Source organism: Panthera tigris, chromosome D1, assembly GCF_018350195.1.
Source record: "Panthera tigris isolate Pti1 chromosome D1, P.tigris_Pti1_mat1.1, whole genome shotgun sequence".
NCBI classification, from domain to species: domain Eukaryota; kingdom Metazoa; phylum Chordata; class Mammalia; order Carnivora; family Felidae; genus Panthera; species Panthera tigris.
Genome location: NC_056669.1, coordinates 105,481,333 through 105,493,663, shown reverse-complemented (window position 1 = coordinate 105,493,663; position 12,331 = coordinate 105,481,333). Strand labels below are relative to the sequence as shown.

At 50.4% G+C, this 12,331-nt stretch overlaps 1 protein-coding gene across 2 annotated transcripts; it reads left to right on the top strand.

Annotated features, from left to right (window-relative positions):
* Positions 1 to 795: 795 nt before the first annotated feature.
* On the top strand, positions 796 to 12,123 carry TUT1 (terminal uridylyl transferase 1, U6 snRNA-specific). Of its 2 annotated transcripts, XM_042958096.1 has the most exons (10): positions 796 to 1,552; positions 2,860 to 3,050; positions 6,856 to 7,171; positions 7,349 to 7,449; positions 8,831 to 9,300; positions 9,898 to 10,007; positions 10,155 to 10,265; positions 10,424 to 10,516; positions 10,932 to 11,878; positions 12,041 to 12,123. In XM_042958096.1, the coding sequence occupies exons 1-10, from the start codon at positions 1,471 to 1,473 to the stop codon at positions 12,077 to 12,079; spliced, it is 2,460 nt and encodes an 819-aa protein (XP_042814030.1). In that variant the 5' UTR covers positions 796 to 1,470; the 3' UTR covers positions 12,080 to 12,123. The 2 variants fall into 2 exon arrangements, with proteins under 2 accessions (XP_042814030.1, XP_007092037.2); XM_007091975.3 differs by having other exon boundaries at positions 797 to 1,552; positions 10,932 to 12,123.
* The last annotated feature ends 208 nt before the right edge of the window (positions 12,124 to 12,331 follow it).

The following is a 12,331-nucleotide window of genomic DNA, read 5'->3' as shown; positions in this document are numbered from 1 at the left end:
TCTTGGTACAGATTCACTCAAAACAGAATCAGCTGACTCTGGTTGGTGGCTTCCACAGGAAGGGAGGCGTGAAGGTGCTTTTTCTTCTATTTCCCAACCCTTAGCTCTCAGGAAATTCTGGGAGTTGCTGGAAGCCAGGGCAAGATGTAGCCTACCTTGGGGGGGGGGGTACTGCAGTGTCTTACCACCCAGCTCTGTGGTTTATTTGCACAAGTTGCCACTTCAAGGATTCCCAAGACCAGCCTCAGTAACTGCCTTGGCCTGAGCTCCACTCTAGTGCTGTCTCCTGCCTTTTTGGGTTTGGGAAACAAGCCTTAGCAGGGCCCAACAGGAGGAGCACCTTCGGAGAGTGAATAAGAGGTTAAGCCTGTTGTACGTGTTCCTTCCACACTTTAGAGATAGATAGGGGAACAGACTCAGCAGTTGAGACTTTGCTTAAGGTTTCGGATCTTGAGATGTCTGCTTCAGGTCCAGGGCGCTTTCCGCAGTCCGAAGCTGTGCGCTGACAGCCGCAGCAGGAACTGCTTAGCCCATCTGAGAGTCTTCTCCATGTCATGTTCTCTGTCCCCAGGGCCTCCCCAGCTCCTTTACTCTCCCCATTCTGAGCTTACACCCCGGCAGTATCGGGAGGAACTGACCACTCTACCAGTCTGGGGAAAGAAGCATTTTTTCCCTCCAATGTCTCCACTCAGCTGTCACATGGTAGGTTCCATCGCCTGCCTTGAAGGGGGCCGGTGGCTCTGGCGCCTCGTGAGCACACTTCACGCAGCCCACTATTGCGGAAGGAAAGCCTGACTCACCGGGACCGCAGCGATCTGGCTGTGGCTGAGTGGAGTCTAGAGGGTGCCCACAGGGGCAGAGCTCCCCAACCAGGGCTAGGAAGTGGTCCCTGAACGCCCATTTTAGGGAAGGACAGAGGGCAGAAGGAGAGAGTAACAGCCCTAAGGAACTTGGGAGTCCAGGGCAGCCTTGAGTTTTGTGAAGTCGGCTCATCCTCCGCCTTTATTCGCCAGGTGAAAAAGGAGAGAGGATGATGCAGCGCCGCGGGTCTCTAACCGCCTCTTGAAAGAAGGTACAAGCAGCACACTCCCGAGCTCCCAGCAAGGATAGAGCACTCAGGCTTCAAACCCCCGCCGGCGCCGGTTTTTGTGGCCACTCTATGAATATTCATGAAGCCTTGGGCCAATCAACGCCTAAGTGGCTCAGAGCACACCAATCGGCTTACCGCATGCAGATAAGTATCAAAGATGGGCGGCTTTTCCAGAAGCGGGTGAAGACTTAAAGGCGGGTGGAAACGGAACCCGGAGCCTTAGGGACTCAGTTTCCGGAGGAGTGTGCCTGCGCGATTGGCCTTGCTACGTCATTTCCTATTGGACTGGCGGAAGTTGCTTCCAAGCGCGCTGCGATTTGTAGGCGTGAGTTCCGGTGGTGGCAGAAGTGGTTGTGTGTTGTCCGTACTGGAGAGTCGCGATGGCGGCAGTGGATTCGGATGTCCAATCGCTGCCTCGTGGGGGTTTCCGCTGCTGCCTCTGCCACGTTACTACAGCCAACCGTAAGCGGTGGCTTGTGAGGGGGTGGTCGTGAGTTTTCGTCTTCGGGTCCTAGTTTTTGTCAAGTCGGTTGGTAGGGTCACTCACCTCGGTTTTCACTCCGCCTGTACGAAGGGATTGGAGAGTGGGGAAAGCCCCACCACTTTGCCCCCTCATCCCTAGTATCCGAAATCTCTACAACTAAAGTGTCATGATCTTATTCCCTCTATCACCGTCATCTGTTGGACGCCCCCTTTGTGCCTGTTACTCGGCTGGGCTCTCGGGTGGGGTGAGGGGATTTAGAGGTGAAGGAGCTCACCATCTAGAGATGCAGACAATTCCAGAGCTCTAGAGATACGTTTAGACAGCTGTAGGATCACTGAGAAAGTAGCACTTAACTCAGGGTAGCCCTACGGAGGAGCTAGGCAAAGGCAGAGATGGGTGAGGTAGCAGGGTAGCAGGGCATGCGTGATGAGAAAGTGGATTTGGCAGAATCGACAGGACTCTTGTATGACAGCGCAGGGGACTCCATGAAACCTCAAATTCCACTTTTGAAGTCTGGAATCGCGATCTTTCCTAAACTGGAATCATGATCTTCCTTAAACAGATCTTCCATTCTTTTTCTTTGTGAATGACATTACCACTCTTTGTCCCCTAGGGCAAGCCAGAAATCCAAGATAGTCTTCCCTGGCCCCACATATACATTGGTGACAATAAGCAGCTGACCCAAAATTTAATAAAATAATAATAATAATAATAATAATAATAATAGCAGCTAAACTTTTCCCGTGGTCCACATGTACCAGACTCTGCCAAGTACTCTTAGAGGCATAATACCTGTGTGGTACTGTTAATATCTTAATTTTGTGTGTGCACAGAGATGCACAGAGAGGTTAAGTAACTTGCCCAAGATCTCACACAGCTTGCTGGAGCTGAGAATTAAACTTGGGCAGTGTGACTTCAGATCTTGCACTTTCAATCTCTATATCATACCTAGGGATGATTCATGAGGGAATAGTCTAGGGTCCTGTTTTATTTAGTTCCTCTGTATATGACCTGGATAAGCTTCCCGTTAATTTCTTTACAATTTGCAGGTGTTGCTCTAGCACTTAGAGATGGTTTAAGAAAAAGTGGTAGCTAGCTCTCTGGGGAACCGCTTAGAATGCATTATATAGACAAATGGACAAGACAGGAAGGTGAAAAGAGCTAGGACTTTGTTTATTCAAAGATCACACTTCCTGTGGCTTGGAAGGATTAGTAGGATTTAGGTATGCATTTAAGTCCACCGAAGAGTGATTTGGATGTTTTTGTTTCATGTTTATCTTTGCAGGACCCAGCCTAGATGCCCATTTGGGAGGCCGGAAGCACCGGCACCTGGTAGAACTACGAGCTGCCCGAAAGGCCCAGGGTCTTCGGAGTGTGTTTGTCAGTGGCTTTCCCCGGGATGTGGATTCTGCGCAGCTTTCTGAGTACTTCCAGGCATTCGGACCCGTGGCTAGTGTCGTCATGGACAAGGACAAGGTAGAGTGAATGGCTATTGGTGTAAAGAACGAGTCAGGTGTGCCACATACAAAAAGAAATGAGGGAGAAACCAGCAGCCCTGTTTCAGCTGGTGCCTCATCCTTGGTGGGCTTGTCCTTCGTGGATACCACAGTACTTGGGCCAGTCTAGCTTTGTGAGCTTCCCCGCCCCAGCCCCTGCTTGGGTTTTATCAGTTCACCAGAGTTAGTCACGGGGGACTTACTGGTCATTTATTTATTCAGTCAATCTTCATTTGACTTGCCAAATATTAACTGCTGACTTTGTACTGGGCACCATGCGTAGAGCTGCATTTTCAGTCATGAATAGGATAGATCTGATCTCTGCAGGCACAGAGCTTACAGTTTTGTGAATAACGTAATTACAACGAAGCAGGTGCTTTGAGGCCACACCATTGGGAGATCTGTCCTAACCCCACAAGAGACTGGTTGATAAAACAGCTAGCAGTTTTATTAACTTCCAGTGAGAGATACTAATGTTAGCTGGCCAAAGTACCCTGTTCTCTGGACAGTGCTAGACAAACAGGCTTGTTCTTTGTGGTCCTTTTTGTCTTCCAGGCAGACCTTTTGTCAGTTTCTCGTTAGTCCTTTGAAAAAAGTTCAGTATTGTACTGCTGTGTTGTGTCATCATATTATAGTTCTGAGGTTGTGCTCTCGTTATGCAGGCATGGCTTTGACTGCCCATGTCTTCTCTTAGGACGGGCTGGGGTGTGTTTTCCTTAGCGATTGCGTTCAGCAATGGACCCACAGTGGCTTAAACAAAAGGGGTTTAATAATTCTTCTTCTTCTTCTTCTTCTTCTTCTTCTTCTTCTTCTTCTTCTTCTTCTTCAAGTTTATTTGAGAGAGACAGTGCAAGCAGGGGAGGGGCAGAGAGAGAGGGGGATAGAGGATCCACGGCGGGCTCTGTGCCAACAGCAGACAACAGACAGCCTGATGCTGGGCTCGAACTCCTGAACTGTGAGATCATGACCTGAGCCAAAGTCAGATGCTCAACCGACTGAGCCACCCAGGTGCATCTAATTGTTCTTTGTAACAAGAAGTCCAGACCTGGGCAGTCTAGGACTGTACTGTTTTCCTGCTCTGTCATTAATTGGCAAGTGGCTCTCACTTCTTAGTTGTGATAATGCTGCTTGCACATCTTCAGGTAAGGAAAAGGGGCAGGCTGGGGTGCCTGGGTGGCTCAGTTGGTGGTTCAACATCCGACTCTTGGTTTTGGTTCAAATCATGATCCTAGGGTCATGGGGATTGAATTCTGCTTTGGGCTCTGAGCTGAGCATGGGGCCTGCTTAGGATTCTCTCTCTCTCTCTCTCTCTCTCTCTCTCTCTCTCTCTCAAAATGAATGAATGAATGAATGAATGAAAGACTGAAGGACAGTTTAAAAAGGCTAGTGCCATATGAGCCTGACTTTATTCCCCTGCTTTTCTTTTATTTTTTTAATGCTTGCAAATTTACCTTGAGAGAGAGAGAGAGAGAGGAGAGAGAAAATCCCAAGTGGGCTCCGTGCTGACATGATCTTACAAATTGTGAGATCATGACCTGATCCGAAATCAAGAGTTGGAAGCTTAACCAACTGAGCCACCCAGGCTCCCCTCCTCTGATTTTCTTTATTTTCTAGGAAAAATTTTCCACACGCCTCTTCATTAGACTTTGTATATCTCATAGGCCTGAATTCTATCCCATGGTTACCCGTAGCTACAGGCAAGACTGGGAAATGTTTTTTTAGCTGGGCACCTTGCCCTTTTGAACAAGAATCAGGGTTCTGTTAGTAAGAAAGAAATGGAGAGGGCATCTGGGTGGCTCCGTTGTTAAGCATCTGACTTCGGCTAAGGTCATGATCTCACAGTTCCTGAGTTCGAGTCCCACATCAGGTGAGTCCTGCATTGGGTGAGCACAAGCCCTGCTTCAGGTGAACAGCAGCCCTCCTTTGGGTAGAAACTGGAGCCCCGCTTCTGGTGAGCCCTGCTTCTCTCTCGCGCTCTCTCTGCCCCTTGCTCACTTGCACCCTCTGTCTCTCAAAAAAAAAAAAAAAAAAAAAGGGAGAAGGTGTATTTATTGGGTGAGCACTTGGCAGTGTCTGCCCCAGACTACTTCCTCAGAAAACTCAGTACCTTCATTTTTGTTCATATTTACTTCAGTTGTAAAGAATGACCTTTTTCTGAACTTAAACCTCAAGTTTCTGAGGCTTTTAATTATTACCAGAATAATGACTAAAGTTTTTATTGAATAATTATCATGCACCAATCATGTGCTAAGTAGTTTACAAACAATATCTCATTTAATTTCCACAACAGTTCCTTGAGGGAGATCATCACCGGGAAGTTGGAGATTTGGGGGATTAAGCCCCTTACTTGGAGGCAGTCACAAGTTACTTTTTAGTTTCTTAATTTCTAAAATGGACATAATAATGTATACTGTGTAGGAGCCTTGTGAGACTTAGGGATAGTTCATGTGAACTGCTTGGTTTGTAATAAGCCCTCAGTATAATAAGCTCAGTAAGTGGTAGCACTAGCTTGGGGTGATGGTATTGAGAAGAGAAAAATAGCCAGGAGACAGCCTTCTGAATCTGCTAATCCTGTCCTCCCTGATGCCTTCAGTGGAGTTCTTGAGAAAAATATGTGTGCAGACAAGGCCAAGCAAAGAGACACCTAATTCCTAGCTGGGGCTTTGATCGCAAACTTGGTGTTGAACTGCAGTCTGGTGAGTAGTGTGATTCCTCAGAGTTGGAAGATTGGCCTGGCCCGGTCCAAGTGGCTGCGTTTCTTCCTTGTTTCACATTTTTGCTGTGTTTGGCAGAGGGCAGAAGTGAGATGAGTGATAAAATTCACACTTTTGAAGTACACAATTCAGTGGTTGCTAGTATATTTACAAGGTTCTTCACCCATCCTTCCAGAATGTTTTCATCACCCCTCGCCTCTGATTCAGGCCCGTGTGCTGGTGAGGCTGCTCCCCCTGTCCCGCTGCTTCATTAATTTTAATTTGTGTATGTGGTGTGAGGTCCAATATCATTCTTTTGCATTTGGCTATCCAGTTGTCCCAGCCCCACGTCGAGAAGACTAATCTTTCCTCATTGAATGGTGTTGACAACTTTGTGAAAAATCTGTTGATCCTATGGGGCGTCTGGGTGACTCAGTCAGTTGAACATCCAACTTCAGCTCAGGTTATGATCTCACAGCTCGTGAGTTTGAGCCCTGCGTCGGGCTCTGTGCTGACAGCCCCGAGTCTGGAGCCTGCTCTGATTCTGTGTCTCCCTCTCTCTCTGCCCCTAACCCACTCGCATTCTATCTCTGTCTCTCTCAAAAATAAATAAACGTTAAAAAAAAAATTAAAAAAATAATCAGTTGACCATAGAGGTATGGTTTTAATTTCTGGAGTGTCCGTTCCATTCCCTTCATCTTTTTTTTTCTTTTTGAAGTTTATTTATTTTGAGAGAGAGAGAGAGAGAGAGAGAGAGCGCGCGCGCGCGCGTGAGTGGGGGAGGGGCAGAAAGAGAGGGAGACAGAGAATCCCAAACAGGCTCTGCACTGTCAGTGCTGAGCCCTACATGGGGCTCAAGCCCATGAAACCATGAGATCATGACCTGAGCTGAAGTCGGATGCTTAACCGACTGGGCCACGCAGGTGCCCTGAGAATTGTTTATCTGAGTATATTCCCTGTTCGGAAACATTAAGCAGATATTCCTGATTTATAGGGTGGTCCCAGTTTCAAAGAGTGTCACCCACTGTCAAATCACGCGTTTGGATTCTTGGTTCCAAAACCATGATCACTGCCCCTGTTGTGATTTGCCAGGGAGTTTTTGCTATCGTGGAGATGGGGGACATAGGGACCCGAGAAGCTGTCTTGTCACAGCCCCAGCACAGCCTGGGAGGACACCGCCTGCGGGTCCGGCCACGGGAGCAGAAAGAGTTCCAGAGCCCTGCCTCCAAATCCCCCAAAGGAGCGGCCCCTGACAGTCACCAGCTGGCCAAAGCACTAGCCGAGGCCCCCGACGTCGGGGCACAAATGGTGAAGCTCGTGGGGCTGAGGGAGTTGTCTGAGGCTGAGCGGCAGCTTCGGAGCCTCGTCGTGGCCCTGATGCAGGAGGTCTTCACAGAGTTCTTCCCTGGTGAGTCCTCTCCCTTCCCGTGTCTCCCTGTTCTTCCCTCCCTCAAGTCCACACCCCCAGTTCTCCCTCAGCTAGAGGCATTTATCCGGCTGCTCTTCCTTCTTTGTGCCCCCGTGTCCTTCCACCCCATACTCCTCTCTAATGTTGCCCCGCCTTTATTTTCTGCCCGGCACCCAGGCTGTGTGGTCCATCCTTTTGGGTCTTCCATAAACAGCTTTGATGTCCATGGCTGTGATCTTGACCTCTTCCTGGATCTGGGTGACTTGGAAGACTCCCAGGTGAGTGACCAGGGAGGTAGCTAGGAAGAGTCAGCAGCGACGGTTCTCTCTCTCTCATGTTTAGTTCCTCATCTGTGAAATGGGGATAATAGAAGCTACCTGAAAGGGTTATTGTAATTGGAGAAACGTGAATGTGGATGGGTATTAGGTAGAATGAATAGGAGTTGACATAGGATACATGGCATTTGTAACATGAAAAAATCAGATTTCAAAACAGTGTATATAATACCCTATTTGGGGAAAAAAATATATAAAAGGACATACAATAAAGTAATTTTGGGGTTATGTTTTTGCTTATCTATATTTTCTAATCTCTAATGTACAGTTTCTGCGTTTGGAATAGGAAAGGTTGTTAGTATTTTTGTAAAAGATTTTGTTTTTTAGAGCAGTTTTGGGTTCACAGGAAAACTTAGCAGAAAGTACAGAGTTTTCATATACTTCCTACTTTACAAAAAGGGTTATTTTAAACTAGTTGTTTGTTTTTTTTTTTAAGTCTATTAGAGAGAGAGCATAGGCAGTGGAGTGGCAGAGAGAGAGTGAGGAGGAGACAGAATCCAAAGCAGGCTCCAAGCTCTGAGCTGTGAGCACAGAGCCTGACGTGGGGCTCGAACTCACAAACTGTGAGATTATGACCTGAGCCAAAGTCGGATGTTTAACGACTAAGCCACCCAGACGCCCCATAAAAATCTCTTGAGAGCAAGTTGCATACATTGAATCCCGTAATAGTCCAGTGTGTATCAGGGAAGCACAAAGGCGTCCTAGTGTGTAGCGGCAGGACAGTTAGCAAGTAGGGACATGTTAACCTGGTGCAGGTGTAAAATGTTATGAGACTTTAGTCTACAGCCTGTCCTCTACCTTCATCAGTTGCCCACCAGCAGGCTAGCGTTGTTTACTCAGTCTCCTTTACCGTTCCTCTGCCTTCTTTTGTCTTTCATGACCGTGACATTTTGGTAGACTACAGACCATTTATTATGTGGCATTAAAAGTCATTTTTAATGTAATTAAATTGATTTATTTTTGAGTTTATGCATTTTGAGAAAGAGAGTGCACAAGCAGAGGAGGGCAGAGAGAGAGGGAGAGAGAGAATCCCAAGCAGGCTCTGCACTGTCAGCACCGAGCCCGATGCGGGGCTTGATCTCATGAACCATGAGATCATGACCTGAGCCGAAATCAAGAGTCGGATGCTTAACTGACTGAGCCACCCAGGCGCCCCGGGTTATTTTTAATTTTGAAAAGGGATTGTGAGGATTAAATGAGTTAATTTATATAAAACCCTTGGAGTGGGGCCTAACTCATAAGCAGTAATAGATTTTGAGGAATGTTGCCCACATGGGGAACAGCAAGAGAGGCGACTATTCATTCAACTCATTTCTATCTACAGCCAGCCCCAAAGGCTCCAGAGTCTCCATCTTTGGATTCAGCCCTTGCGTCCCCACTGGATCCTCAAGCCCTGGCCTGTACCCCAGCTTCCCCTCCAGACTCACAGCCTCCTTCTCCCCAAGACTCGGAAGCCCTGGACTTTGAAACTCCTTCCTCTTCCCTGGCACCCCAGACTCCGGACTCTGCTTTGGCCTCTGAGACCCTTGCCTCTCCCCAGTCCCTGCCTCCAGCCTCCCCACTGCAGGAGGACCGGGGAGAGGGGGACCTGGGGAAGGCCCTGGAACTAGCAGAGGCCCTGAAAGAGGGGGAGAAGACAGACGGGGTGGCCATGCTGGAGTTGGTGGGATCCATTCTTCGGGGCTGTGTCCCTGGAGTGTACCGAGTCCAAACTGTGCCCTCTGCCCGACGCCCTGTGGTCAAGTTTTGCCATCGGCCTTCAGGTCTCCACGGTGACGTCTCCCTCAGTAACCGGTACCTTTGTCGTGGGGGTGGGGTGGTTGGGGAAGGGCAGCTGAGCACTCTGGGGTGGTGGAGAGGGAACCCCTGTGCAGAAAGCTCCTGCCTTGCTGAGCATTGAGGTTATCCTTGTTGGGTTCCATCCCCTCCTTCTGCCATTTGTAACCTGTCTGGCATCCGTTTTCACGAATGTAAAGGGTGTTCCTTGAAATACTGTTTTTAGGGGATTCAGAAAAGAGTTCCAGGGTTGAATAAGTTTGGGAAATGCTAAGTTAAATGCAAATAGGTCTCCCTTTCCTCCCTCTCCTCCACTTCCTCTTTCCTTCTCTTTCTCCTTGCCCCTCTTTCTCCCTCCCTTCGTTTCTTTGCATATGAAAGGCTTTGAGCAGTCTTGTAACTACACGCTTCTGGAATATCCTATCCAGGAGGGGCATAGAGGATGTAGTGTTTCCCCAGACACATTGATGGCTTTTCGTATACCCTTTCGCATGACCAGTGTGTTAGCGGACACTTGGGAAACCCTCTTTTGGCTTTCTTCCAGCTGGCCCCCGTTCCGCAAGCCGGGAATGAGAGCAGGGTTCCCCAGCACTGACACCCTGGTCTTTGTTCCAGGCTGGCCCTGCATAACTCTCGTTTCCTGAGTCTCTGCTCTGAGCTGGATGGGCGAGTACGGCCCCTCGTGTACACCCTCCGCTGCTGGGCTCAGGGTCGAGGGCTGTCAGGTGAGGATGAATCAGGACAGACTTGGGGTAAAGCTGCTGTTGGGGCAAAGGGAGGGAAGGGGAGGCAGGTACAGGAACCAGGGTTGAGAAAACCAGGGAGGGTGTCAGATGGCATCCCCAATCTAACTGGAATTATTATTTACCCAGGGAGTGGCCCCCTTCTCAGTAACTACGCCCTGACCTTGCTCGTGATCTATTTCCTTCAGACCAGGGACCCTCCTGTGTTGCCCACTGTATCCCAGCTCACCCAGAAAGCAGGTACGGCAGCCTGGCCTCCACCTTCTTTATGTTGGTAGCATCAGCTTTCCTCTTATCTCGTTTAGATGCACTAAAGTTACCCCAGGAATGAGATCTCTGCTTACCACCCCCAAATCTTCCTGCTTCCAGGCTGACCCTCACCTTTTTCACTTTCACAGGTGAGGGCGAACAGGTGGAGGTTGATGGCTGGGACTGTAGTTTCCCCAGGGATGCCTCAAGACTGGAGCCCAGCACCAATAAGGAGCCCCTCAGTGAGTCTGGGGAGCCCGGTAAAGGATTAATAAATGATGTTAGTCACAAACGTAGATGTGACATAGCTCAGTTGCTGTTTGCCAGGCACGGTTCTCACAACCACCTCGTGGGACAGCTAGTATTACTGCCATTTTACAGATGAAGAAACCATGCATTGGAGCAATGAAGTGGCCTGCTCAAGGTTACACTGCTAGCAAGGGGAGGGAGCAGCATCTGGGGAAGGATGTTGCTGGGGGCACGGGGAGAGAGGCTGGACCTCTTGTCTATGGAGACTAGAGGAGCCCGGCTTCTGACACTCTTCTGAGCTACTTGGAAGGGAAAAGAAAGTCCTTCTGAGAGAATGCCTCTAGTGCAGGCCTGTCTCGGTTCTGGCCTCTAAGTAACCCTTTCTGCCTGGTCTTCCTCCTCTTCCAGGTTCTCTGCTAGCCCAGTTCTTCTCCTGCGTCTCGTGTTGGGATCTTCGTGGCTCACTGCTGTCCCTGCGGGAGGGTCAGGCACTGCCTGTGGCAGGGGGCCTGCCCTCTAATCGCTGGGAGGGTCTGCGCCTTGGCCCCATGAATCTCCAGGACCCCTTTGACCTGAGTCACAATGTGGCAGCCAATGTGACCAGCCGGGTGGCTGGGAGGCTACAGAACTGTTCCCGAGCGGCAGCCAATTACTGCCGAAGCCTGCAGTACCAGCGCCGTTCCTCCCGGGGTCGGGACTGGGGGCTGCTCCCTCTTCTGCAGCCCAGCTCCCCCAGTGCTTTGCTGTCCGCAACGCCCATCCCCTTACCCCCTGCTCCCTTCACCCAGCTCACTGCTGCCCTGGCCCAGGTGTTCAGGGAAGCACTGGGATGCCATATGGAACAGGGAACCAAGAGACTGCGGTCAGAGGGAGGTGGGCCTGAGGAGTCTCCCCAGGGAGGGACCAGCAAAAGATTGAAACGAGATGGACAGGAAAAAAGCTGGGAGGAGGGACGGGAGGAGCAGCAGGGATGCACGGGAGACCCCAGCGAAGATGGGGTGGAGGAAATGGTTATAGAGGTTGGAGAGACGGTGCAGGACTGGGCCGTGCATAGCCCTGGGCGGCCAGGGGAGCCACCCCACGTGACCGGGCAGCATCTAGCCCCTGGAGAAGAGGGGCGGTCAGGCCATGCGGCACTGGCAGAGCAGGGGCCCAAAGGACCTGAGGCAGCAGGAGAAGGGGCTCGGGGTGAGGCAGGGAAGGGGATGTCCCTCTCCTTAGTGAGCTGGCGCTGTGCCTTGTGGCACCGAGTGTGGCAGGGGCGGCGGCGTGCCCGGCGACGCTTGCAGCAGCAAACCAAGGACAGAGACGGAGGCGGTGCCGGCGCTGCAGAGTGGCTGGCAACGGAGGCTCAGGTAACCCGGGAGCTGAGAGGACCCGGCAGTGCTGCACAGAAGCCGGCGGCTGAGCCGCTCCTGACCTTCGTGGCGTCGGCCTCCCAGGCCGGCCAGACTCTCACTGTGACCCCACTGCAGGATTCTCAAGGCCTGTTCCCTGACCTCCATCATTTCTTACAGGTTTTCCTCCCTCAAGCACTTCGAAACCTCCTCAAGTGAAGACCGGGACCCTAAGGGGCAATAAAGCTGCTAGTTAATAAGCACTACAGTGTCCTCTAATTTCCACCCAGTACTTCCCCTCCCCAGACCTTACCGCCTCTTCTCAGAGGTGCCTTTGGCCACCCCAAAACGTGTGTCAGCCTGTTCCATCATACCATTTGTCACGACTTGCGAGTGCCCGTGATGATGGTGTGTTCCTGCACCTGGGGCCCACTCAGCTGGAGTGCTGGCTGGGGGGCTGGGGCAGTAGCT

What these genes read in the sequence shown, in the direction of transcription:
- TUT1 (XM_007091975.3), top strand. Translation starts at nt 1,471, where the DNA reads ATGGCGGCAGTGGATTCGGATGTCCAATCGCTGCCTCGTGGGGGTTTC. An exon ending in CCACGTTACTACAGCCAACC is followed by an intron (nt 1,553 to 2,859) that starts GTAAGCGGTGGC and finishes TTATCTTTGCAG; the next exon opens with GACCCAGCCTAGATGCCCAT. An exon ending in CTTCACAGAGTTCTTCCCTG is followed by an intron (nt 7,172 to 7,348) that starts GTGAGTCCTCTC and finishes CCCGGCACCCAG; the next exon opens with GCTGTGTGGTCCATCCTTTT.